Raw genomic sequence first — 27,234 nt, 5'->3', positions numbered from 1 at the left:
AAGTACACAGTTGGGTAAGCTCCAGCCCACAGAGACACCTGTGGAAAGGTCGCCCCAGTCAAGGTAAGAAGCACCTCTCCCTTCCCGAGCCTCCCTTGAGCCAGGGTGTTATTATGCTGTCTTAGTCAGCCTCAGGCTACAGGGACCAGTGCTTTAGCTGCTCTGGGACCCTCAGAGGACCAGGCACTCTGCCGCTGGCCCCTACTCCTGGTTCCAGCGACGCCTGGCCCGTGAGGTGACTAAATATAAACTAGAAGATTCAGAGGTTCAGGTCTTTAGAGAAACCTGGCAAACAAGTCCCCATTCTGAGGTTCCTCACATTCACCCATCAGTTTATTCACTCAGCCAATATTTTAAAACACTTGATAAGTAACAGGAGTATGGGAAAGAAGGACACCTGCCACAGTGAGCCAGGTGAGAGGTGCCCTAGAGACATGAATGGGGACATGCCAGCCCTGCGTGTAAAAATCTAGGGCACGAGTGCACCGAGGGAGGGGACCCAGCACAGGGGACGGTCCGGGGAAATCGCTGAGTGTGTTACAAGACAGAGGGAGGACAGGGGTTTGAGGAAGGGGGACAGTCTGAGAGAGAGGCAGGAAGGGAACAGAGCCTTGGAGATGACAGTGAACAAGACAGATGACGAAGTTGGCAGGTGGTAAGCTCGGTGTGGGGTGACCTGGCTGCTGGGAGGGTGGTTGCGGGGGCTGGGTGGGAAAGGTGAAAGGATTTAAGAAGCACAAATTGGCACTTACAGAACAGTCACGAGTGTAGAATAGTAACTACAGATGGTGCCGGGGGGTGCAGGGCTTACGAGGGGATCACTGCATACCTTATATAAGCATCTGACCACTATGCTGTACACCGGAAACTAATATAATACTGAATGTCAACTCTAATTGGAGCTGTAAAATGTTTTAATAAATAAATAAATTGTTGGCAGTTAATAGAACAGTGGTACCTTGAGATACGAGCAGACCAACAGACTTTTTTTTTTTTTTTCATTTTTTCCGAAGCTGGAAATGGGGAGGCAGTCAGACTCCCGCATGCGCCCGACCGGGATCCACCCGGCATGCCCACCAGGGGCGATGCTCTGCCCATCCGGGGCATTGCTCTGTTGCATCCAGAGCCATTGTAGCACCTGAGGCAGGGCCCACAGAGCCATCCTCAGCACCCGGGCCATCTTTGCTCCAATGGAGCCTCGGCTGCGGGAGGGGAAGAGAGAGACAGAGAGGAAGGAGAGGGGGAGGGGTGGAGAAGCAGATGGGCGCTTCTCCTGTGTGCCCTGGCCGGGAATCAAACCCAGGACTCCTGCACGCCAGGCCGACGCTCTACCTCTGAGCCAACCGGCCAGGGCCCCAACAGACTTTTTTAAGATACAAGCTGCTACTCGGTCCGTATTTTTGTTCAAGATCCGAACAAATTTCTAAGATACAAATCGTAATGCAGGAAGCTGCTGCTAGTTGGAGCATTGGTGCACGGGTCCAGGATTGGTAGCACAACACCAGCATCTCATTCTTTCTCACGTTACCTGCAGAATCAAGTCGAATCTTGTGCGCTGTACTCGTTCTTGCATCATTTTTGCATTTTTTTACTAACTTTTTTTGTGTGCTATCATGGGGCCAAAGAAAGTGAGTGCAAAGGACCTTGGTGAGGGCCCTGACTGGTTGGCTCAGTGGTAGAGTGTCGGCCTGGCGTACAGGAGTCCCGGGTTCGATTCCCGGCCAGGACACACAGGAGAGGCAACCATCTGCTTCTCCACCCCTCTCCCTCTCCTTCCTCTCTGTCTCTTCCCCTCCTGCAGCCAAGGCTCCATTGGAGCAAAGTTGGCCCAGGCGCTGAGGATGGCTCTGTGGCCTCTGCCTCAGGCGCTAGAATGGCTCTGGTTGCAACAGAGTGACGCCCCAGATGGGCAGAGCATCGCCCCCTGGTGGGCATGCTGGGTGGATCCCGGTCGGGCACATGCAGGAGTCTGTCTGATTGCCTCCCTGTTTCCAACTTCAGAAAAATACAAAAAAAAAAAAAAAGGACAGTGGTGAGAAGAAGAGAATGATGTCTATAGAACTAAAGCAAGAAATAAAAGAAAAACATGAGGGTGGTGTACAAGTGATTGAACTGGCTAGGCTGTATGACCACAATACATCTACAATTTGTACCATCCTTAAACAAAAGGATGCCATCAAAAGCACAAATCCAGTGAAAGGAACTACAATTCTGTCCCAATTAAGGACAAATATCCATGAAGAAATGGAGAAGCTTGTGCTGGTGTGGGTGAAAGAGAAAGAGCTGGCAGGAGATACAGTGATGGAGACTGTAATATGCAAAAAGGCACGTATTATTTACGGGGACTTGAAGAAGAAAGAACCATCAACCTCAAAAGAGGCAACGTTTAAGGCAAGTCATGGCTGGTTTGAAAATTTCAGGAAGAGATCTGGCATCCACTCGGTGGTGAGGCATAGTGAAGCTGCGAGTGCTGACGTTAAGGCAGCTGAGGAGTACAACGCATGTTTTACTGCGCTTATCGCAAAGGAAGGCTACAACCCTCAACAAGTGTTCAGCTGTGACGAAACAGGATTGTTTTGGAAGAAAATGCCCCGGAAGACTTTCATCACCGCAGAGGAGAAGAAATTGCCAGGCCATATACCAATGAAGGACCATCTGACCCTTGCATTGTGTGCAAATAGTAGCGGTGACTGTAAAATAAAGCCACTGCTAGTGTATCATTCTGAAAATCCTCAAGCCTTTAAGACTCACAAGATTCTTAAAGAAAAACTGCAGGTCATGTGGTGCACCAATGCTAGGGCATGGGTTAGGCGGCAGTTTTTTATTGAATGAGTAAATTTCGTCTTTGGTCCTGCAGTGAAGAAATATTTTCAAGAAAATAAACTACCGATGAAAGCATTACTAATCCTTGAAAATGCTCCAGCCCACCCACCTAGTCTTGAAAATGACATTCTCAATGAGTTCAAATTCGTGAAAGTCCTCTACTTCCCACCCAACATGACTTTAATCTTGCAACCTATGGGTCAGCAGGTCATTTCCAACTTTAAAAAGCTTTACACAAAGCACTGTTCTGCCGCTTTGAGGTGACTGAGAATACAAATCTAACCCTTCGAGAGTTTTGGAAAGATTGCTACAACATTGTGATATGTTTACGCATTATTGACTTGGCATGGCAAGAGGTTACAAGAAGAACCTTGAACTCGGCATGGAAAAAGTTATGGCCGGATGTTGTTGCAGACAGGGACTTCGAGGGATTCGAACCAGAGACTGAGACCGAGGTAGAAGCATTGGAGGAGATTGTGTCCCTCAGAAAGTCGATGAGTCTGGAGGTAGATGAGGGCGACATAAATGAGCTCGTTAAGGAACAGGAGGAGGAACTCTCAACTGAGAAGTTGAAGGAGCTACAGTTGATGCAACATACTGAGCTTCTGCAAGAGATTAGTAGTGAGGAGGAGGTAGCGTCGGAGGAAGTGATTTCTACAAGTGAAATGAAAGACAGGCTGGCAATGTGGGAGAAGCTTTCAAGTTCCATTGAAAAGAAACACAAGGAAAATTTTTAACTGGTCGCGCTTCAGCACTTCTTAATGACACTTGCTTGTCACATTTCCATAACATTTTAAAAGGCAGACAAAAGTAAATCTCTTTGGATAGATTTTTATTCAAAAGTCCTGCAAGTGAAAGTGCCGAAAGTGCAGCCAAAAAGGCAAAAACAGATGATGATTAAATGAAAAATACGTAACGATAAGCTTAGGTTAAGTTTAAAGTTAAAGTACATTTTTTACAGTTAAGTTTTTGTGGTTTCATTTTAAGTAAAGAAAGTGCAGTTTTAGTTTTGTTTAAAGAAAATGCAGTTTTAGTTTACGTGTCTACAGTGCCTGCATCCCTTCCTCCCTCCTTCTTCCTCCGCCATTCACCTGCGTTAGCTGCACTCGTCTGTCTCCAAGGTAAGAATACAGCACTAAATAACCCTTTCTTCTATTTCATATATTTTGTTATGCATTGATAAAGTATACATGTGTGTTTCTTAATTAAAAACATGTCTTTTTTCATAATTTAGGATGGTTTGGGGATGTTTCACAGGGCTAGAATGGATTAAATCTATTTCAGTTATTTTAAATGGAGAAATTTGTTTGATATACGAGTTGACTGACTTATGAGCTCGGTTACAGAACAAATTAAACTCGTATCTCAAGGTACCACTGTATTTCCTTAAAATCCTTTTAATTTCTTTTTTTTAAAAGATTTTATTGCCTGACCAGGCGGTGGCACAGTGGATAGAGCGTCAGACTGGGATGCGGAGGACCCAGGTTCAAGACCCCGAGGTCATTAGCTTGAGCTGACAGGCTCATCTGGTTTGAGCAAAGCTCACCAGCTTGGACCCAAAGTTGCTGGCTTGAGCAAGGGGTTGGTTACTCGGTCTGCTGAAGGCCCACAGTCAAGGCACATATGAGAAAGCAATCAATGAACAACTAAATTGCCACAACGAAAAACTGATGATTGATGCTTCTCATCTCTCTGTTCCTGTCTATCCCTATCTATCCCTTTTTCTGACTCTCGCTCTGTCTCTGTAAAAAAAATAAAAAAATAAGATTTTATTTATTCATTTTAGGGAGAGGAGAGAGGGGGTGGGGAGAGCAGGAAACATCAATTCATAGTGGCTTCCCGTATGTGTCTTAACCAGGCAAGCCCAGGGTTTCAAACTGGGCACCTCAGCGTTCCAGATCAATGCTTTTAGCCAATGCGCCACCACAGGTCAGGCAGATTCTTTTAATTTCTGCAAGATTGGTAGTGGTGTTTCCTCTTCCACTTCTGATTTCAGTCGTTTGCATTCATGTTCCTAGTCTCTCTCTCTCTCCATCTCTCTGTTTAAATTTGGTAAATGTAACTACAGTTTTGTTAGTATCTCTCTCTCTTCATTCAGAGGAAAGACCACGTGAGTACAAAACAGCCACCTGCAAGCCGGTAAGACAGTTCTCATCAGCACTTGAGTTCTTCCAGAACCTTGACCTTGGACTCACTGGTCTCCTGCCCTGGTGTGGCTGGGCGATGGGCCCCTTCTCTGCGTCCTCGCTCAGCCTGAGCACTGAATGCAGGGAAGACGGAGCGCTTTGCTAGTTGCAGATGAATTACTCAAGGAGGATGTCACTCTACCAGATAAGAGGACATTCAGTTAGATTTGAATCTGTTTATAAATAAATAAAATTAATGATTGTTTGCCTGACCAGGTGGTGGCGCAATGGATAGAGTATCGGACTGGGATGCAGAAGATCCAGGTTCGAAGCCCTGAGGTTGCCGGTTTGAGCAAGGGGTCACTCGCTCTGCTGTAGCTCCCCCCCCCCCAGTCAAGGCACATGTGAGAAAGCAATCAATGAACAACTAGGAAGACTAAGGAGCCGCAACAAAGAATTGATGCTTCTCATCTCTCTTCCTTCCTGCCTGTCTGTCCTTATCTGTTCCTCTGTCTCTCTCTGTGTCCTTTAGGGAGATAAGGACTTTCTCTCTCCTCCCCACTGAGCAGAACATCCCCCTCTCCATACACAGAAGCTGGGCATGTGGGCAGGGGACTGTCACAGGGCCAGGCAGGGGCACTGCTGGAGGACCCTGAGGTGTGGTTTGGGTGCTGCCGCCTGCCTCAAAGCCCTGAGCCTGATGCTCTTACCTTCTGGCTCCTTCCGTGAGGCCCCTTGGAAGGTCCCTTCTGCTCACATAAGCTCATGTGGATCCTACGGTTACACCTGAGAACTTCACCTGCATGGAGCGTGTTCACGGTGGTCCCTGTGACTGGCTGAGCCGCCCTCGGCCCGCTCTCCTGACCCAGAGGGAAGGGCTCCACCTTGGAGGCAGAGGGAGCAGGCCAGAATGTGTGGGCCTGCACCTTCCTTCCTGTGTCCTGGATGGCGGGCCGGGCGGGGCTGCTGAGCCCAGCTGAGTTATGGAGCAGGGCGGGGGTGGGGCAGGTACAGGCTCAGGGTGGGTGGGGAAATGGGACTGGGCAGAGGCAGGTGGATGGGAGCCTATAGCTGCTGAGTCATTTCAGATACCTTCTCCTCCTCCACTCTCAGCCCCCTCCCACCCCGTCCCTCCCGAGTCCTCAGCTCCGGGGTCCTGTGGCCCTGCTTTACCAAACGAGGTTCAGAGTGAACCAGGTGACCTCGGGTGTAGGAAACTGCACCAGAGACCTTAAAATCCTGTTGACATTAGACCGAGAATCTCTACTTCTAGAGACCTGTCCTAAATAGAGGTTTATGGACACAGAGGTTCCCTTCATCACAAGGATGGGAGTGGACAATTGGAATAGCGCCCGTTCCACAGGAAAGGCTTTGGAAATTTAATTTTTTTTTTAATTTTTATTTTTTACAGAGACAAAGAGTCAGAGAGAGGGATAGATAGGGACAGACAGACAGGAAGGGAGAGAGATGAGAAGCATCAATTCTTCGTTGTGGCACCTTAATTGTTCATTGATTGCTTTCTCATATGTGCCTTGTCTGTGGGCCTTCAGCAGACCGAGTAACCCCTTGCTCAAGCCAGTGACCTTGAGTCCAAGCTGGTGAGCTTTTTGCTCAAACCAGATGAGCCCGTGCTCAAGCTGGCGACCTCGGGGTCTCGAAGCTGGGTCTTCCGTGTCCCAGTCCGATGCTCTATCCACTGTGCCACCGCCTGGTCTGGCGAAATTTTTAATTTTTAGATGAGAGAAGGGTAGTGAGTCAGACTCCCACATGCACCTTGACTGGGATCCACCCGGCAACCCCATCTTGAGCCAGTGCTCAAGTACCAAGCTATGTTAGCCCCTGAGGCTGACACGCTCGAACCAACTGAACCATCCTCAGCATCCGGAGCTGTGCTCAACCAATCGAGCCACTGGCTGCAGGAAAGGAAGAAGGAGAGAAAGGGGAGAGGGAGAGGGGAGAGGGGGAGGAGGAGAAACAGACGGGCGCTTCTCCTGTGTGCCCTGACTGGGAACTGAACCGGGATGTCCATACGCTGGGCCAACGCTCTACCCACAGAGCCACTGGCCAAGTCCTTGGAAATTCTGATTCAGGGTCCCCGAACATACCAAGGAGGAAGAGGACTGACTGGCAATGTCCACCCCAGAGAAATGAGGTTCCATAAAAGCCCACGCCCAGGAATCCTCCCCACCCGACACCCACAAGTGTACACACACACATGCACGCATGGGTGCAGAACACAGCTACACACATGTGCACACCCAGGGAAAGGGCGGGAACAGTGAGCACCCCCGTCACGGCTCTTCTCCTCGGAAGGACTTTGTTCCTTTTTTATTATTATTATTATTATTATTTATTTATTCATTTTTAGAGAGGAGAGAGACAGAGAGGAGAGAGAGACAGAGAGAGAGAAGGGGGAGGAGCTAGAAGCATCAACTCCCATATGTGCCTTGACCAGGCAAGCCCAGGGTTTCGAACCGGCAACCTCAGCATTTCCAGGTCGACGCTTTATCCACTGCGCCACCACAGGTCAGGCCAGGACTTTGTTCTTTACTTGATTCTGAATTCCTTTAGAATTCATTATTGTACTATAACAAATATTTATTGTCCTTGCGATAAAGCCTTTAAAAACACACACACACACAAAACCTAAATGAGCCTGACCAGGCAGTGGCGCAGTGGATAGAGCGTCGGACTGGGATGAGGAGGACCCAGGTTCGAGACCCTGAGGTCACCAGCTTGAGCGCAGGCTCATCTGGTTTAAGCAAAGCTCACCAGCTTGGACACAAGGTCGCTGGCTTGAGCAAGGGGTTACTCGTTCTGCTATAGACCCTCGGTCAAGGCACATATGAGAAATCAATCAATGAACAACTAAGGAACCTCAACGAAGAATTGATGTTTCTCATCTCCCTCCCTTCCTGTCCGTCTGTCCCTATCTGTCTCTCTCTCTCTGACTCTCTCTGTCTCTGCCACAAAAAAACCCCAAAAACGTAAATGATGTGCTTTACTCCATAGTTGAGTGATAAGTAGATCAATGGATATAACTTTAATAGTCTTAGAACCACAAAAGTCATACATGTGTTATAAAAAAGGTAGACATCGCTTCGAGGAGAGGATGAGATTTGCAAGCCCCCCACCCAGGAGTGGTTTGTGGGTACCTCTCTCCGGCTCCGCCTCTCATTGTCTTTGTCACTCAGACTCGTGTACATGCATGCACATCGCCTGTTGAAATCACATGTGTGTGGTCTAACAGGTGGGACCCTAGATGCGGAAGGTCGGTCCACACGTGTCTCACCTGAGAGGACCCCTGAGGTCTGTCTGGGAGCACACAGAGACCCCCACACCCACTTCAGCAGCAGCTCATCTCCCCTCGTCCATGTGACCAGGATGGATGGATCCAACCCCTTTCCGTGGACATTAGAGCTTTTTCTAATTTCCGGAAATATCATCGCTCTGATGGGTAGTCTCGAAAAAATATACCTTTGAGAAATTGTGCAAGAATGCCTGCGGGGTGACCTCCCAGGAGGGGTACTGCCCGGGGAAGGTACGCCCCTGTGGGACTCTGATGGTCTCCTGTGCACTGTGTCCCAGAGGGGCTTTTCCCCTTCTCTCCAGGGGACCTGCTGGGGCCTCTGCTCCCTCCCCTGGTCCCCAGGGCTGCTGGCCACCAGGCCAGAAGCCTGCCAGTCCCATGCTGACCGTGCTCTCTCTGCCATGTTTTCAGGACAGGTGTCCCCATCCGGGCGGTGGGGCATCTCTGGCATGCACCGGCGTGTGCACTGCCTCTCCTTGGAAGGGCACGTTTGCCTTCGTCCCTCAGAAAACACCGACCTTTGACCTTTGGGAGTTTCCGGCACCACAGGGACGTCACACCTCCCTCCTCCTTGGGTCGTGAGAAAAGCTTCCCCGTTTGTGGTCCCTCTGCCCAGCTTCCTGCATTTCCCTTGTTTTGTTTTGGGGGCAGTTTCCTGAGCGGCTCTGGCTCTGAGGTCACACTTAGCACAGCGACCCCAAGATTATGCACAGATTTACTAAAAGGGCTTCTTTATTTTTTACATCTGACTGTTAACCCATCTGGGATCTCCCGTATAACAAAAATGCTATTCAGATAACTACAGACAACAAAATTGTGAGGAGACACAGAGAGGATCCGTGTCTCTGGAGTCTGCTCCTGGCCCCACGCCAACCCCTAGGGTCCTCCCTGTGTGTCCAACCTGGCCCCCTCCCCATAGGCTCAGCTGGCCACCACCTTCTTACCCTTGGGCCCCAGCAGCTGCTGTGCCCATTTCAGGCCAGCCCCGTGCCTGCACAGACCTCTACCCGGCGGGAATGAGCGTCACCTCCAGGACTCAGGGACTGCAACCGGGGTGCACAGGTGGGACCAGAGGAGTGTTTGGTCTTCAAAATCAAGAGCCTGGGTGTGAACAAGAAGGTGACAGAGCAGAAGCCAGGACTGTGCCCTGGGACCCTTCGGCCTAGGCAGGTGGCAGGTGAGGAGAAAGCGGAGCAAATGAGGAAGAGGATGGCACAGGTGAGACAGGAGGCACAGGAGAGAGACAGAGCGACCTCCTTGGAACAAGAACTGGGTCAGGCTCCAGACTGGGATCCCGTGCTACGTGAAGAAGCCAATTTGTGCCCTGGCCGGTTGGCTCAGTGGTAGAGCGTCAGCCTGGCGTGCAGAAGTCCCGGGTTTGATTCCCGGCCAGGGCACACAGGAGAAGTGCCCATCTGCTTCTCCACCCCTCCCCCTCTCCTTCCTCTCTGTCTCTCTCTTCTCCTCCCTCAGCCGAGGCTCCATTGGAGCAAAGATGGCCCGGGCGCTGGGGATGGCTCCTTGGCCTCTGCCTCAGGCGCTAGAGTGGCTCTGATCGCGATGGAGCGACGCCCCGGAGGGGCAGAGCATCGCCCCCTGGTGGGCAGAGCGTCACCCTTGGTGGGCGTGCCAGGTGGATCCCGGTCGGGTACATGCGGGAGTCTGTCTGACTGTCTCTCTCCGTTTCCAGCTTCAGAAAAATACAAAAAAAAAAAAAAAAAGAAGCCAATTCGTGCAGGACAGACACTGGAGGGCTCCACTGGCGGAGGGGCCGAGAGGTGTCCGACTCATACAGACAGGAAGGACAAGGGTGGGTGCGGGAGGCGGGAGCTTCGTGGCAGTGGGTGGAGTCTCACTTGGGGAACATGAGAATGCTCTAGAGTTGGATGGTGCTCATGGCTGCATAAAATCAGAGCCTTTTATTTTTTCTTTCATTTTTCAGCAAGAGGAGGGGAAGCAGACTCCTGCATACGCCCTGACCAGGACTCACTTGGCAAGCCCACTAGGGGGCAATGCTCTGCCCAGCTGGGGTCCTTGCTACACTGCAACTGGAGCTTTTTTTTTTTTTTAAATAGCGCCTGAAGTGGAGGCCATGGAGCCATCCTCAGTGCCTGGGGCCAACTTGCTCTAATAGAGCCTTGGCTGCAGGAGAGGAGGAGAAGAGAGAGAGAGGAAGGGAGAGAGAAGTGAGAGGAGGGTTGGAGAAGCAGATGGGTGCGTCTCCTGTGTGCCCTGGCCGGGAATCGAACCCTGGACTTCCGCACACCAGCTTGACACTCCACCACTGAGCCACCCAACCAGGGCAAATTGGAGCCTTTTATGGCTGCAAAGCACCCAGTAATGCTGAAAACATACCAAGCACAGAAGAAATAAAGGTGGTAATGTGTGACTTCCCTGCCTTTGCATGGGAGAGGGGACAAACAGGGCCAAGAAATGCAGCATTTCACACAAAGAGCAGACCTCAGTGAGGGGCACAGAAGACACCTTTTCTTTCTTTTTTTTTTTTTTTGTATTTCTCTGATGCTGGAAACGGGGAGAGACAGTCAGACAGACTCCCGCATGCGCCCGACCGGGATCCACCCGGCACGCCCACCAGGGGGTGACACTCTGCCCACCAGGGGGCGATGCTCTGCCGCAACCAGAGCAACTCTAGCACCTGGGGCAGAGGCCAAGGAGCCATCCCCAGCGCCCGGGCCATCTTTGCTCCAATGGAGCCTTGGCTGCAGGAGGGGAAGAGAGAGACAGAGAGGAAGGAGAGGGGGAGGGGTGGAGAAGCAGATGGGCGCCTCTCCTGTGTGCCCTGGCTGGGAATCGAACCCGGGACTTCTGCACGCCAGGTCGACGCTCCACCACTGAGCCAACGGGCCAGGGCCAAGACACCTTTTCTTGACAATTACACAGTCCTGTCATCACCCAGAGATACCCGCTTTCAGTCCAGAACGGGCAGCTCCTGAGTGAAGTACGAGTGCGCTGAGGTGACGGGAAGGGGGCTGCCCTGCTCCCAGTGGGCAGGGCCTTGGGCCAGACGGGCAGTGGGCATGTCACAAGAGGGTCCGGATCCGGCCTGACCTTCCCTCCTGACTGCACGCTGAAGAGATATTTCCACTTTGAGAGAGACTCCAGAAGAGAAAAGATCTGGCCTAAAGCAGGAGCAGGCTGTGCCCTGGTTCCCGGGACTGTGGTGCAGGCCCTTCCGCCCTATCCTGGACGTGGGCTTCCTTCATCTGGGATTCTGTCTTTGTCAGCAGGGGCCGGGACCACCTGCCTCATCAGAGCTGAAGGGCTTGAGTCGCACCAGGGGGCTGATGGCCGGGCCACTCCAGGGACTGGGGCCTGTCTCCTGCATGCCTGTGTGTGCGGTGGGGACAGGGGCGGTGGGGCTGGAAGGCCTTCATTTGGGGGTGGGGACGGTGCCAGGCCTCAACCATTTCCCTCCACAGGACAGGAGAGCGAAGTGCAGCCGTGCCCCAGAGGCTCTGACGGTTCCAATCCTGGCAGCAGCCCGGACCTCCTGCGCCCTCACACGCACCCTCCCTCAGCGGTTGCGGATTTTCTGGTGGTTCTTGGGCACCGCCAGGAACCTCAGCTTCTTCATGACGGGCGGCCGGCCCAGCAGCTGCTCATCCCACATATACTCCGGGGACAGCACCTTGGTGGGCTTGCGGCCCAGCAGGTACCTGTTCAGGTGGCTCTCGTCGTGCCAAACGGCCTCGATGCTGTGGGCCTGGTCGGCCAGTATGGCCTGGTGGCACGCCTCGGTGAGCCGCTGAACCTCGGGCACCGACCCCCCGAAGAAGGCCCCCATGTAGTAGAAGTCACCCTGGTCCCAGGGGATGTACGCCTGCGACTGCGGCCGGCGCTCGTAGGTGAAGGCCTCGCGGGCGGACCTGTAGAAGCCGGGGTGGAGGGTGCCGAAGAGCGGGGACAGGATCTCCACGCCCACGTGGTTGCTGAAGCGCATGTCCGAGTCCGCGCACACCAGGAAGTCCACCTCGCGCAGGAAGCGCTGCGCACAGAAGCTGCTGATCATCTCCATGCGGCGCATGGACACGTCCTGCCAGCGCGCGGCGCCCGGGACCTGCAGGACCTCCACGCGGCGGCCTGGACGCACGGGCACCTGCGGCACGTCGGCCGGCTGGTCGGTGAAGATGTAGTAGTTGACGTTGTGTCCCACCATGAAGTGCTCCTCCGCCGTCTCCAGGAACAGCTTCAGGAAGACCACGTACCTATCGGGACAGGAGACCGGGAGGCAGGAGGGTCACTGTAGAGCCGGGTGGAGGGGACCACACCTTGGAACCGCGGATGCCTGGCCTGAGGGCGTCTGCGGACTGGCCTCCCCATCCCTCTGCTCCCGGAGATGGGGGCCGCCGCACCCCATCCTGCGAAGGAGAGCCTGCGACTCAGACTCTGGAAATAGGGGCAGCCCCTCGGTCATCAGAACCGGAGCTGGGTCACATTCCTGGGCTGCGCCCTCCCCCGGGACCCCTGCAGGTCCATCCCTCCGCGGGTGCCCTGTTCCCTGGCACACCCCCAGGCCGCCCTGGCCTGAGCTGAGCACCTGCTGGCACAGCCCTGCTTTCCTGCCCTGGCAGACTGCTGGAAACCAGCGGGCCGCCACCTGCCGCTTCCTTTTAAGTGGGCTGCCCCTGGCCCCCCCCATGGCTGTCTGTACCCCCTAGGGTTCTCCCTGGAAGGCTACAGGGTGTCTTGCTGACAAGGTCCTCAGTAAACTGGTAGTCCCAGGAGGGTCATGCTGAACTCTCCACCCTGGCGTCACATATCAGGCCCAGTGCCGGGGCGGGGGGGGGGGAGTGGACCCCAGGAATCAGGAGGGGGCTGGCTTAGGTCTCAACTTAAGAGTCCACGGGTATCAGCTTCTAGGTCCAGTTCATAGGTCTCCCCCACCCTGGGAAGTCTTCTCCAAGTGCTTTCTTCCCTGAGGTCCCCAAGGGCGACCGGCACCCCCATCATGGGACAGCAGCTCCCTCATCATCAGGCAAACGTGCTGAGCTGTCAGAGACGCTGGGTTTCTCGGGCAGCACAGAGCAGCTTCCCCTGTGCCTGCCCCGCACCCAGCGGGTTAGTAAACCTCAGCGGGGAGGTGAACACTACTGTTAAGTAGGGGACAAGCTCGCACACACGCGCACACGCGCGCACACACACTCCCGATGTTGAGATACAGCCCGACATCGGGAGCCCATCCCAAAAGTCAGGCCCGGCCACTGCAGTGAGTGTGCCCTGGGCTGTCGCACCTGCCTCTCGGGAGGGCAGGGCGGGACCACACCCCTCTCTGCCCCCGACACAAAGATGGACCCTGATGGACTTGTCACTCCCACCTCCGGTCTCCGCCCTCTGGCATGTCACCTACTCACTTTTTGATGGCAAACACGGTTAGACCCACGGTGACATTCTGGAGCCGGAACTGTTCATTCAGGATGTCAATGTTAAAGGTCCCCTCCCAGATGATGGGGGCCAGCCAAGGGGTCAGGACAAGGACATCTTCCCTCCTGCACCAAGAGAGAGAGCCACAGGACAATGTATGAGCTGGCAGGAGGGGGAACACACAGGCCCTGTGCTCACTGCACCCCACTGTGGACCCCCACTCAGCCCCTTCCCCTCAGTGCCCTGGGCTGACCATCCTTCCAGAAGGACTAGGCATCTGTGGGAATCCTTCCAGGTCCAGTCCATATGCGAGCTTGTGCCGATCACCTCAACTTGCCCCACAAGCACCCTGAAGACGCCAGTTGGGAGCTGGCCTTTGCCAGCAGAGGGGCCCCTCCCCCTGCGAGGAAGGCCTCTCACCCTCTACACTTGCTTGGGTGAACAAAGGGCAGGAGACAGGAAACGAGGCCACGGGGGGAAGAGGACAGAGAATCTCTGTGGGGCTCTCTGTTCGGCTCGCAGACAGACCAGTGAGGAAGAAATGGGGTGGGGGCAGCTCCAGGAGAGATTTCAGGGGGCCTGCCCTGCAGTGTCTTTAGGACAGTAAGAGTGTGACAGTCAGGTTCAGTACTTTACTCACGAGGGTGTTAGCACCTTGGGCTGGGGATAAACCATCCTGAAAAACAAGACACAGCGTGCTGTGAGCTTGTGGGAAGACCACGTGGAAGTCCCCAGCAGGAGGCGGGGGTAGCTGCTGAGAGGACAGAGGTCTCTGCCTTCTCCCAGGACAAGGAACCCATAGTCCGCCCCCCCGCGCGTGCCCTCGCCCCCCGCACGCCCCCATGGCTGCCCCAGGTGCTTGCTGGCCGACACCCCGGGGAGGGCTGAACCTCCAAGTCTCAGCTCCCCTGTCTGTGAAATGGGCCATGGGGCTAAAGACCGCCTGGCTCCCTCTGACTTGAAGTGGTGGGACCTCAGGGGTCCTGTCTCAGTTCTCTGTGGGTGGGGACAGCCGGGAAGTGACAGCTGGTTGGGTAGGTCGCTCAAGGAAGAAACTGGCCCAAAGGAAAGGACTTCAGACACGCAGACAGCCCACCTGGGCTGAGGTGGCTCTGCTGTGTCGCTGGCTGGGTGACAGGAGCACCCGCCTGACCCGGCGGTCACAGACCAGCTCCAACAGCAGCTACCGTCAGTGACAACGGTCTGTGCCATGTGTGTGCGGCTACTCCCAACTGAAGAACTGTGGAACCCAGAACATGAGACGGGGCTGTGGTCATTGTCAAAATGACTACAGTTTGCCTGACCAGGCGGTGGCGCAGTGGATAGAGCGTTGGACTGGGACAGGGAGGACGCAGGTTCAAAACCCCAAGGTCACCAGCTTAAGCGCGGGCTCATCTGGTTTGAACAAGGCTCACCAGCTTGAGCCCAAGGTCGCTGGCTTGAACAAGGGGACACTCGCTCTGCTGTAGCCCCCCGGTCAAGGCACATATGAGAAAGCAATCAATGAACAAGGAGCTAAAACGAGTTGATGCTTCTCATCTCTCTCCTTTCCTGTCTGACTGTCCCTATCTGTCCCTCTCTCTGTCTCTGTCACACACACACACACACACACACACACACACACACACACAAAATGACTGCAGTTTACATTCTTGGATGGCATTTAAACGTAGGGTGTTGCCCTAAAATAAGAAGGGAATTCTGACAAATGCCACAGCATGGGTGACCCTTGTGTTCATTCTGCTGATGGAAAAAGCCAGTGACAAAAGGACAGACACTCTGATATGAGGTCCTTACAGCACGTTTGGTTGGTTTTTGAGCAGCCTCGCTGAAGAATGAGAGCAGAGGGTTTCACCAGGAGAACTCAGGGCCCAAGTTCAGGCATCAGTGTGGGGCGTTCCGGGGAGGGACAGGGTGGCTGGAGTGTGGACATGGACTCCACCTGACACAGGCCATCCTGGCACTGGCCCGAGTCCCTGCTCGTCTGTGACTCGGGAGGTCAGGCACTGAGTCGGTGCCGGCTGAGCCGTAGGGCCCCACAGTCACCGGATCTGCGGGGCGGAGCCTGAGCACACGGGGGACTCCCCCCATCATGAGGCAGGCCTGACCCCTGACCCCTGACCCTGCACATGACTGGCTGTGGCCCCCACTTCTAACAAGTGAAACGCAAAGAGTGATGCGGTGGGACAGCTGAAGCCAGGTCATCAGAGGCGATACAGCTTTGTCTCTCTTGGGGACACTGATCTTGGAGCCTCCCAACCTGGCTGACCGGAGGAGGAAGTGGCCCCGATGCCAAGAGCGGAAGAACAGGTCCCGGCTGAGGGCACAGTGGGTGCAAAGGGCAGGGTCAGGACAGCGTGCTTGTCAGAACGACGGACCTCGCGGTCAGCCACAGAGGTCAGGGCCACAGTGTGAGACACGTGTTCGTAGAAGTGGGCAGGCAAGCAGGAGGTCATTCATAGGACACACAGGTGACCCCAGAGGCAGGAGGTCAGAAGGGAGATGGAAGAGAAAGCCAGACGTGTGGAGTCAGTCCTGCTCACATGGCCCTTCAAGGCCAGGGACTTGGCTGAGCTGCTGTGAGAGTGGGGAGAGGGGACGGAGGTGGCCGCGACCCACCGATGTGTCACCCCAGGCTAGGGGGGGGTGGGGGGCATGGAGGACAAAGCCAGTGCCTGAGGCCATCAGGGGCGTGTGCCTCTGCCTTTCACTCACTCACCCTTCTCCTGGTCTGGCCGCCAGCACTGGAATTCTGGGGTTCAGGGCTCCAGCGCTGTGGAAGAGCCCCCCAGGGCCATTGTTGAGGAGCCTGGTCCTTGGGTGTACTGTCCACCATCTCCGTGAAAAGCAGGAGACAGAGCCCAGGTTGAGAGCCCAGAACCCCCTGAGCAGCTTCCAGGGCTTGGGCAGGGCCAGGGCAATTCTCCCCAAAGCTCAGGTGACCAGTCCCAAGGATGGGTGGGCATTGCAGCCACTGCTCCCACCTGAGCCCCTGCTACAGCTGGCGTGGGTCCCTGTGCACGGCCCCCTTCTCTCCGGAGGCTGCCCCCAGAGACAGATTCCTGCAGGGTCCCCATCCTCATTCCCCCTGACCACGTGGCTTCACTCCCTTGTACCAGGACCATCTCTATCTGGACAGCGGCTGACAGTGTGGCTCCCAGCTGACCTGCCCCGCTCCCAGCAGCACAGCTGAGGGAGGGGTCCTGCCTGGACCCCAACTCCCCTCCTGTGATGTAGGGGGAAGACAGCTCACTCACAAGGTGAGGCTTCTATAAGAGGGGGTGTGAGGCGGGGTGGGGGGCCAGAGGTAGAGCCGTGGGGCAGCCGTCAGCCGTCCTGTCTTTACCGCTGTGATTCCAGGGGGTGGGAAGTCAGCTCAGGGCGCCCCAGGATCTTGTTCACCCCTGCTGCTGCTTCTCCCCATGCCGGGCAGACCCAGTCACGCGCACTTCTTACCTGAAGATGACCAGGATGCACATGGCCAGGAGGAAGGTCAGAGGACGAAGTGAGCAGCACTTGGATTTTCCTGGAAAGCAGCAGGGAAACCCAGTCACTCCCCTCTCCCCTCCCTCCAGGCCACCTGCGTCCTGTTGGGCTCACACTGCTCCTCTGCATTTGCAACCATGTTTCCAAATCCCATGTCCCTGGGACAATGTATTGCCACTACCTTCCTGAAACCAAAGAACCTGGCTGGTAGAATTTGAGCTTTTGTGTATCTTAAATGAAAAAAAACATTTATTTTTTTTTTGTAGTTCCTAGATAGTTTGTCTGTAGAGAAATCTAGGTTGGAAATAATTTACCTTTCAGTTTTGTTTTTCTTTTTTTATTGTGGCAGAGACAGAGTCAGAAACAGGGTCAGACAGGAAGGGAGAGAGACGAGAAACATCAATTCTTCGTTGCAGCTCCTTAGTTGTTCATTGATTTCTCATATGTGCCTTGACCGGGGAGCTACAGCAGACCGAGTAACCCCTTGCTCGAGCCAGCGACCCTGGGCTCAAGGTGGTGAGCTTTTGCTCAAACCAGATGAGCCCGCGCTTAAGCTGGCAACCTCAGGGTCTCGAACCTGGGTCCTCCACATCCCAGTCTGACGCTCTATCCACTGTGCCACTGCCTGATCAGGCACCTTTCAGTTTTGAAGGAATTATTTTACTTTCTAAAACTTTAAAAATCAAGGTCCTGGACAGTTGGCTCAGCGGTAGAGCATCGGCCCGGTGTGTAGAAGTCCCGGGTTCAATTCCCAGCCAGGGCATATAGGAGAAGCGCCCATCTGCTTTTCCACCCCTCCCCCTCTCCTTTCTCTCTATCTCTTTCTTCCCCACCTGCAGCCTAGGCTCCATTGGAACAAAGTTGGCCTGGGTGCTGAAGATGGCTCCATGGCCTCCACCTCAGGCCCCAGAATGGCTCCGGCCACAACAGAGTAATGCCCAGATGGGCAGAGCATCGCGCCCTAGTGGGCATGCCAGGTGGATCCCAGTCGGACGCATGTGGGAGTCTGTCTGACTGCTTCCCCACTACTAACTTCAGAAAAATACAAAAAAAAAAAAATCAAGTTCATGGAGATATAATTTATACCTAAGAAAACATATCCATTTTGCCTGCACAGTTTGATGAGTATTTAACAATGTATACAAGTGTGAAACCAGCACCAAGCAAGATAACAAGCTCCCTCCTGCCCCTCTGCATTCCAGTACTACACGCCCCTGCCCCAGACAACGGCTAATCTCCCCATCACTAAAGAGTTTCCTTTTCAGGCATTTGTTAGAAATGCAATCAGATCATACACTCTTCCATCTGGCGCTATTCATGAAGTATAACGTTCTTAAGATTCTTCGTTTGGTCACATGTATCAAGAGTTCATTCTTGCCTGACCAGGCGATGGCGCAGTGGATAGAGCGTCGAAGTGGGATGCAGAGGGCCCAGGTTCGAGACCCCCAAGGCCACCAGCTTGAGCGCGGCTCATCTGGTTTGAGCAAAGCTCACCAGCTTGAACCCAAGGTCACTGGCTTGAGCAAGGGGTCACTCGGTCTGCTGTAGACCCACGGTCAAGGCACATATGAGAAAGCAATCAATGAACAACTAAGGTGTCACACGAAAAACTGATGATTGATGCTTCTCATCTCTCTCCGTTCCTGTCTGTCTGTCCCTATCTATCCCTCTCTCTGACTCTCTCTCTATCTCTGTAAAAAAAGAGGAAAAGAGTTCATTCTTATTTCTTTGAAGAAATAAAATTGTGCCCCCTGGTCAGGGCACCTATGAAAAAGCAATCAATGAACAACCAAGGGGCTGCAACGAAGAATTGATGCTTCTCATCTCTCTCCCTTCCTGTCTGTCTGTCTCTCTCTCTGTCTCTGACTCTCTCACTAAAAAAAAAAAAAAAAAAAAAAAAAAAAAAAAAAAAAAAAAAAAATTGTATAAAGTAATAATTATAAGACAGAATTTCTGAGTTCATAACATACACGACAACAATACTGCAAACTGTAAACAAGGAGGAAAGAAACAGCTCTATTGGAGCGAAGTTTCTGTATTCTACTGCAATTAAGCTCGTACTGACTGAAGTAAATTGGGTTACATTAAAACGCATAAAGTAACCTCCAGAGCAACCATTAAGAAAATAACATAAAAAGATATCTTCAAAAATAGCAAAGAAGGCCCTGGCCGGTTGGCTCAGCGGTAGAGCGTCGGCCTGGCGTGCGGGGGACCCGGGTTCGATTCCCGGCCAGGGCACATAGGAGAAGCGCCCATTTGCTTCTCCACCCCCACCCCCTCCTTCCTCTCTGTCTCTCTCTTCCCCTCCCGCAGCCGAGGCTCCATTGGAGCAAAGATGGCCCGGGCGCTGGGGATGGCTCCTTGGCCTCTGCCCCAGGCGCTAGAGTGGCTCTGGTTGCGGCAGAGCGACGCCCTGGAGGGGCAGAGCATCGCCCCCTGGTGGGCAGAGCGTGGCCCCTGGTGGGCGTGCCGGGTGGATCCCGGTCGGGCACATGTGGGAGTCTGACTCTCCCCGTTTCCAGCTTCAGAAAAATACAAAAACAAACAAACAACAACAAAAAAAAAACAAAAAAAAAAATAGCAAAGACATTGAAAGGGTGCACTAGGAAATATATAAGATAAAAGAAGATAGTAGCCTTGGCCAAGTAGCTCAGTTAGTTAGAGCATCATCCTCGCACACCAAGGCTGCAGGTTCAATCCCTGGTCACAGCACTCACAAGGATCGACCAATGAGTGCATAAGTACGTAGAGCAACAAACCAATCTCTGCCTGTCTCTCTCCCTTCCCCTCTCTCTAAATCAAAGGGGAAAAAACAGTAAAGGAGAAACAGAAAAGCAAAAAAAGGTCACAAAACACGGAGAACAAACAGCTAACTGGCAGATGGAAACCAACCACAGCAATAATAACCCTGAACAGGAATAAACACTCGATCAAAGCCAGAAATTGTCAGACTAGATTTAAAGAAAGGCTTAGACCAGCTGTGGAACAGTAGACATTCTTTAGAAACAAAGATACAACTAGGTTCCGAGTACAAGGGTCGTAAAAGATATACCCAGCCTGGCCTGTGGTGGCGCAGTGGAAAAAGCATCAGCCTGGAACTCTGAAGTTGCCAGTTCGAAACCCTGGGCTTGACCGGTCAAGGCACATATGGAAGTTGATGGTTCCTGCCCCCCTCCCCATTTTCTCTCTCTCTCTTCCCTCACTAAAATAAATAAATAAAAATGTTATTTGAAAGTATAGTACAGTATGTGCATAAACCAGTAACATATTAGGTACCGAACGTGACTGCTTCTGCTACACTTTTATAGGACTGGGCCCAGCTCTGTTTGCACCAGCATCACCACACACACACGTGAGTCACATGTTGCACTATGACGTCACAATGGCTATGACAACACTAGGTGATAGGCTCCTTTTTTTTTTTTTTTTCTGAAGCTGGAAACGGGGAGAGACAGACTCCCGCATGTGCCCGACCGGGATCCACCCGGCACGCCCACCAGGGGCGAAGCTCTGCCCACCAGGGGGCGATGCTCTGCCCCTCCAGGGCGTCACCCTGCCTCAACCAGAGCCACTCTAGCGCCCGGGGCAGAGGCCAAGGAGCCATCCCTAGCGCCCGGGCCATCTTTGCTCCAATGGAGCCTTGGCTGCAGGAGGAGAAGAGAGAGACAGAGAGGAAGGAGAGGGGGAGGGGTGGAGAAGCAGATGGGCGCCTCTCCTGTGTGCCCTGGCCGGGGATCGAACCCGGGTCTCCCGCACGCCAAGCTGACGCTCTACCGCTGAGCCAACCGACCAGGGCCAGGCTCCTTTTTTTTTTAAGCTCCATTTTAACCTGTCGCGGGCCCACTCTCGTTCTCAGGTCGTTCCTTACATGTGGCTCACGACTACAGGAAGGTGGTTGCCCGGGGCTGGGGGTGCGCAGGGGGAGTGTTTAACAGGGCAGAGTTTTAGTTTGGGGGGGAAAAAAGTTCTGGAGATGGAGGGTGGGGGATGGGTACACGGCAGTGTGAATGTACTTAATGCCACTGAGCTGGACACCTAAAAGTAGTTATGATGGCCCTGGCCGGTTGGCTCAGTGGTAGAGCGTCAGCCTGGCGTGTAGGAGTCCCAGGTTCGATTCCTGGCCAGGGCACACAGGAGAAGTGCCCATCTGCTTCTCCACCCCTCCCCCTCTCCTTCCTCTCTGTCTCTCTCTTCCCCTCCTGCAGCCAAGGCTCCATTGGAGCAAAGTTGGCCCGGGCACTGAGGATGGCTCTGTGGCCTCTGCCTCAGGCGCTAGAATGGCTCTGGTGGCAACAGAGCGATGCCCCAGATGGACAGAGCATCGCCCCCTGGTGGGCATGCCGGGTGGATCCCAGTCGGGCGCATGCAGGAGTCTGTCTGACTGCTTCCCCGTTTCCAACTTCAGAAAAATACAAAAAAAAAAAATGGTTATGATGGCCTTGGCCAGTTTGCTCAGTGGTAGAGCATCGGGCCCGGCATGCAGAAGTCCCAGGTTCGATCCCTAGTCAGCACACAGGAGAAGCGACCATCTGCTTCTCCACCCCCGCCCTTCTCTCTCTCTCTTTTCCCCTCTCACAGCCAGTGGCTCCATTGGTTTGATCATCAGGTCAGCCCCAGGTGCTGAGAATAGCTCCATTGATTGGAGCATCATCCTCAGACGGGGCTTGCCGGGCAGATCCTGGTCAGGGCACATGTGGGAGCCTATCTCCCCTCCTTTCACTTGAAAAAAAATAGTTAAGATGGTCAATTTTCTGTAGGTATATTTTATAATAATAATGATAATGATAATAATAATAATAATAATAATAATAATAATAATAAAAGAATGGAACTTCCCTGAAAGCAGCCCTTGCCTCTTCGAGAGGAGACAAATGGGATAGGGACCAACAAGGCCACTTTCTGCCCTTGGGGAGCCTGGCAGGGCGGCTGGGATCCACAGCTGCCTTCCCCTGACCCACCCTGCAGGGTGCTGAGAATCGGACTACCTCCTGCCAACTCAGCTAAGCCCAACTGTGTGCTTCTCAGCTTGTAAGTTTCCTCCAGGATCCTGTGTGGGACCCACCCTGCCAGGGGCCACAGGGGGGTGAGAGTGTGTGTTCTGACACCTCTCTTGACCCCCTCTCTACACGGTGCCTAGACACTGCAAAAGCTCAACATCCGGCTATGGAGGGACCCTCAGCCCAGGCCTTGCACAGCACAGCTGCCCCTGGTTCAGGGCTGGTCAGGGTTCCGGCCTTTTCCAGGGGGCTTTCTGAGCTCCTCCCTCCCTCCACTCCATTCCTCTTCTGCTCTAAAATAGAGTGGCTGGCCCAGGTGAGCCCGAGGGTCCAATCAGCTCACCGTTTGGGCTCGGGATGTACAAGGAGCTCCCCCGAGCTCGAGCTCGAGGGCGCAAAGCGTGTAGGCCAGCAGGCTCTGGACGTGGAAGCATGGAAGGGAACCCAGGATGGGAGGGCGCGCAGAGGGCGGAGCCTGCAGCTGGCAGGCCAGACACAGGAACTAGAGGGAGAGGGAGGCAGGAGGCGCAGCAGGTGGGCAGGATCTAGGGCAGAGGCCGTTGGAAATGACAGCAGAAGGAAACCACCTGGTGTGAGAGGAATCTGGGGCCACCTCCCAGAGAGTCGGGAAGCTGGAAGGCCTGGCTGCTGGCTGGTCTGGACAGCACCCCGGCAGGAGAGTTGAAAGGGCTCCGTGCTGTTTGATGGTGAGGATGCACACAGAGACGGAGAGGGTTTTCAGGCTGGGGTGGGGGTGGGGAAGGGGGAGATGTCTAATCCTGGACTCTCTTGGCAGGTGTGTAAAGGCTGCCTTGCACAGGGGGGAAATGCACACAAATGTGTCCCTCGCTGTTGTTGACAGATTAGGTCAGAAGAACAGAGTGGGGTAGTGCAATGGATGAAGCACTGACCTGAATGCTGAGGTCGCAGGTTCAAAACCCCAAGCTTGCCCGCCGTCAGGGTACATAGGAGAAGCAACTACAAGTTGATGCTTTCTGCCCCCCCCCACCTCTCTTTCTCCTGCCTGTCTCTCTCAAATCAATAAAATCTTTTTTTTTTTCTTTTTTTTAGTGAGACAGACAGGAAGGGAGAGAGATGAGAAGTATCAACTCATAGTCACAGCGCTTTAGTTGTTCATTGATTGCTTCTCATATGTGACTTGACCTGGGAGCTCCAGCTGAGCCAGTGACCCCTTTGCTCAAGCCAGCGACCTTGGGCTCAAGCCAACAACCATAGGGTCATGTCTATGATCCCATGCTTAAGCCGGCGACCCTGTGCTCAAGCTGGTGGGTGTGCTCTCAATCCAGTGACCTTGGGGTTTCAACCCTGGGTCCTCAGAGTCCCAGGCTGATGCTCTATCCACTGCGCCACCACCTGGTCAGGCAGTATAAATAAAATCTTAGAGAGAGAGAGAGAGAGAGAGAGAGAGAGAATACTAGCCACTAATCAAGGAAGCAATTTAAAATTACTCTCTTTTTTTTTAAGGGTTTTTTTTTTTTTGTATTTTTCTGAAGCTGGAAACGAGGAGAGACAGTCAGACAGACTCCCGCATGCGCCTGACGGGGATCCACCCGGCACACCCACCAGGGGCGATGCTCTGCCCCTCCGGGGCATCGCTCTGCCGCGACCAGAGCCACTCTAGCGCCTGGGGCAGAGGCCAAGGAGCCATCCTTAGCGCGCGGGCCATCTTTGCTCCAATGGAGCCTCGGCTGCGGGAGGGGAAGAGAGAGACAGAGAGGAAGGAGTGGAGAAGCAGATGGGTGCCTCTCCTGTGTGCCCTGGCCGGGAATTGAACCCGGGTCCCCCGCACGCCAGGCCAACGCTCTAGCGCTGAGCCAACCGGCCAGGGCCCTTTGTTTTTTTTTAATATCAAAGTTCCAAAGGACATAGGGCATTTCCAGTGCAGCCCTGAACTTCTTCCCTGGAAACACCTGCTTAATGCTTGGGACAGGCAGGGAAGGGGACAAAGGACGTTGCAAGGAGAGCCCAGGCCAATAGTGACTTTCTACAGAAGAACAGTTTGGCCCAAAGTCATGTAGAATTCATGCAAAGTTAGAGCCCAAACCCAGGTCCAGAGCGATATCCTGCCTCTGTGCATGGAACCAACAGAGTCCCCAGGACAGAGGACTGAAATGCTAAAATCTGGACAGGCCTAAGCAAACTGGGATGAACCAGTCACCTTCCCAGAGGTCAGAGACGTCACTAAACAGTGTACCCTGGAGACTGGATGGCCAACTCTGTGGCTTCCAGCCTTGCTTCCTTGGGGACATGTGGCATCAGGACGAACATACGATGCTGGCAGAATCCACCAAATCATGACCATCTTTGGAGCCATGGCCACCACCTTCCAGGTAACCAAGAAGCACAGGCGGGGTGCTGAGTCCTCACAGGAGTGCCTGGACTCTGCTCGCATGTTCTTGAGCCTCCACCTGGCTCTCGGAGCTGGTGGCCCTGCCCGCTACCTGCCTCCCACGCATGGGCTTCTCTACTTTGGAAGGGCCGACTCTCAGAACACAACCTTCAGGAAACAAGCCAGAAAGGGAACAGGAAACACCCAGCGCAGCCCTGTCAGCCTGCCGGAGACAGGATGCAGTCAGGGCGCCCCGCCCCAGGCCCCAGGCGCAGTCTTAAGTACTCAACCACTGAGCTCCATAAAAAGGGGTGTCCAGCACCCGCCCAGGGGTTCTCTTCCGGGAGGAAGTGCACTCCTTCCAGCACAGGGTTCCTACTCCCTGAAGGACCCCGGCACCCCTCCTCCCAGGCTCTGGCAGAGTCCCCACCACTGTCCCCATCCCCTCCCGGGGAGCCAGGAAAGAGCAGAGAGAGGAATCAAGGTTCTGCCAGGCCCTCCCTGGGCTGCGGGAAACCCAGACCCCTGGGAAGCCCATGTCTTTTCTACAGGTCAAGGAAGCAAGAGCCTGACCGGGTGGTGGCGCAGTGGATAGAACGTCGGACTGGGATGCGGAAGGACCCAGGTTCGAGACGCGGAGGTCGCTGGCTTGAGCAAGGGGTTACTCGGTCTGCTGAAGGCTCGCGGTCAAGGCACGTATAAGATGGCAATCAGGCCCTGGCCGGTTGGCTCAGCGGTAGAGCGTCGGCCTGGCGTGTGGGGGACCCGGGTTCGATTCCCAGCCAGGGCACATAGGAGAGGCGCCCATTTGCTTCTCCACCCCCCCTCCTTCCTCTCTGTCTCTCTCTTCCCCTCCCGCAGCCAAGGCTCCATTGGAGCAAAGATGGCCCGGGCACTGGGGATGGCTCCTTGGCTCCTTGGCCTCTGCCCCAGGCGCTAGAGTGGCTCTGGTTGCGGCAGAGCGACGCCCCGGAGGGGCAGAGCATCGCCCCTGGTGGGCGTGCCGGGTGGATCCCAGTTGGGCGCATGCGGGAGTCTGTCTGACTGTCTCTCCCCGTTTCCAGCTTCAGAAAAACACACACACACACACACAAAAGAAGGCAATCAATGAACAATTAAGGTGTCGCAATGCGCAATGAAGAACTAATGATTGATGCTTCTCATCTCTCTCCGTTCCTGTCTGTCTGTCCCTGTCTATCCCTCTCTCTGACTCTCCCTCTGTCTCTGTAATAAAAAATAAAAAAAATAAAAAAAAAGGAAGCAAGAGACTCCGGGGACTGGGGTTTGAGCCCAGCTGTGGGTGGTGCCGGCAAGTCCAGACCCATAGGACTTGTTTTCATACCCATTAAGCTGGGCACGTGACTGGGACTGCCCTGCTGGAAGGCTCACTGAGGCCACACTGAGTGCCAGGACCTTGCAGAGGACCCTACTGTCCGGACCAGGTGAGGGCACGGCAGAAAGGGGCCTAGGGATGCTCTGCCCCTTCCCTTCCCCACTCCCTCTCTCAATTCCCCCTTCTGCATTCCCTCCCCCACACGCACACACACAAGGCAGGTACCCCACTGCCCCCCACCCAGCCCTGGCCAGTGTCTGAGCGCCTCAGAGAGCCTGGACCTGCTCGCTCACAACAGGAGGAATTCCAGTGCTGACCCACTGACTTTGACCTCTGGGGCCCAGACACGTAGAGAAAAGAGCCTGGGAGAGGGGGCAGGGGAAGGGGCTCCCACCTGAAAGTTGACCTGGGCAGGAGGGCTGGCTGGGCAGGCAGCTTGGCATGGAACCAGGACATTTCCCCCAGGGGTCTGCCCTCTGCCAAGACCACCACCCTGGCCACATTCTGTCTCTTACTGCGCTGGGCACCATCATCATCCCTGTCCGAGACCACACGTGCACACGCACACAAGGGCAGCTCCCCAGACCCTCTCTGCCCACTCTCCTCACCGAGCCAGCCCCGGACTTCTGCTCCGGTGCACCTGGAAGCCCCAGCTGGAGAGTCAGGTGCACGTGGAGGCCCCCTCAGCCCCGTTCCTGGAGCCCCTGTACGGCCCGCCTCACCTGTGGGGTCCATGGCTCCTCTGAGGCCCCGCAGACCAGGTTCCTGGAAGCAGAGGCCTGGGCTGGCCCTGGAGGTTAGCCGGGCAGCAGCCGGGCACAGTCAGCCCTCGGCTCGGAGCCACTGCTCCGGGCACAGCTCCACCTGTCCCTGCCAGGTGGGAGGGGCCTCAGCAAGGTTTCTAGTTTGCCCAGTTCTGGCAGAGGCAGCCAACCAGATCAGTTCCACGAAAAAACCCAGATTTCCAGCTCAGTGCCTAAGACCAGATGTTTTGACCATCGCTAGGCGGTATTTTACTGACCCCCCAGTGCCCAGAGCTGCCTCATCAGCAGCCCCTCCCTCCGGACCCAGCCCTGGGGGATTTCCTCTCTGCTTACCTTTCCAGTTTAGGCTGTTCCACACCCCACTCACTCCCCCCTCACCTGCGCCTCCAGCTTGGGGTGCTTGAATAAAGAAACTGAAGAAAATGTCAGTGACAGCTACAATGATATGGTTCCTCTCAGCTCAATATAGTTGTGTTTCTTTTACATTTGTGAAGGAACCTTCACTTAGGCAAGGTTGTTTTGGGATTTGTTTGTTTTTCCAATCATTTGAAAGATGTGGGTTTTAACCCAGCGGAAAAAATTTTCATTTGTCCATTTATTTGTTTACTTACTTATTTACTTTTTATTTTTGTTGTCCCCTCAAGTTCATCTGTTGAGGTTCTA

The 27,234-nt window shown here is 54.2% G+C and overlaps 1 protein-coding gene across 6 annotated transcripts; it reads right to left on the bottom strand.

The window, feature by feature from the left end:
• Positions 1 to 9,961: 9,961 nt before the first annotated feature.
• Positions 9,962 to 26,739, bottom strand: ABO (ABO, alpha 1-3-N-acetylgalactosaminyltransferase and alpha 1-3-galactosyltransferase). 6 transcript variants are annotated; one of them, XM_066255829.1, is made up of 6 exons: positions 26,530 to 26,739; positions 17,098 to 17,167; positions 16,361 to 16,477; positions 14,282 to 14,317; positions 13,632 to 13,766; positions 9,962 to 12,485 (listed from the first exon to the last, which is right to left on the bottom strand). In XM_066255829.1, exons 1-6 carry the CDS (start codon positions 26,540 to 26,542, stop codon positions 11,795 to 11,797), a joined length of 1,062 nt encoding a protein of 353 aa, XP_066111926.1. In that variant the 5' UTR covers positions 26,543 to 26,739; the 3' UTR covers positions 9,962 to 11,794. The 6 variants fall into 6 exon arrangements, with proteins under 6 accessions (XP_066111926.1, XP_066111929.1, XP_066111924.1 ...); XM_066255832.1 differs by having other exon boundaries at positions 16,361 to 16,414; positions 26,530 to 26,738; XM_066255827.1 differs by lacking the exon at positions 26,530 to 26,739 and adding an exon at positions 22,468 to 22,569.
• Positions 26,740 to 27,234: the final 495 nt, after the last annotated feature.

Source organism: Saccopteryx bilineata, chromosome 2 (genome assembly GCF_036850765.1).
Source record: "Saccopteryx bilineata isolate mSacBil1 chromosome 2, mSacBil1_pri_phased_curated, whole genome shotgun sequence".
In the NCBI taxonomy this organism is placed as follows: domain Eukaryota; kingdom Metazoa; phylum Chordata; class Mammalia; order Chiroptera; family Emballonuridae; genus Saccopteryx; species Saccopteryx bilineata.
This window is presented reverse-complemented; position numbering and strand designations above follow the sequence as displayed.

Bases quoted from the DNA above. Each gene is read 5' to 3' on its own strand.
- ABO (XM_066255827.1), bottom strand. From the start codon at position 22,558: ATGCTTCCACGTCCAGAGCCTGCTGGCCTACACGCTTTGCGCCCTCGA. The intron at 17,168-22,467 runs GTGAGCTGATTG...GCTGCTTTCCAG, and splicing joins GTACATCCCGAGCCCAAACG to GAAAATCCAAGTGCTGCTCA. The intron at 14,318-16,360 runs GTGAGTGAGTGA...CTTGTTTTTCAG, and splicing joins GCGGCCAGACCAGGAGAAGG to GATGGTTTATCCCCAGCCCA.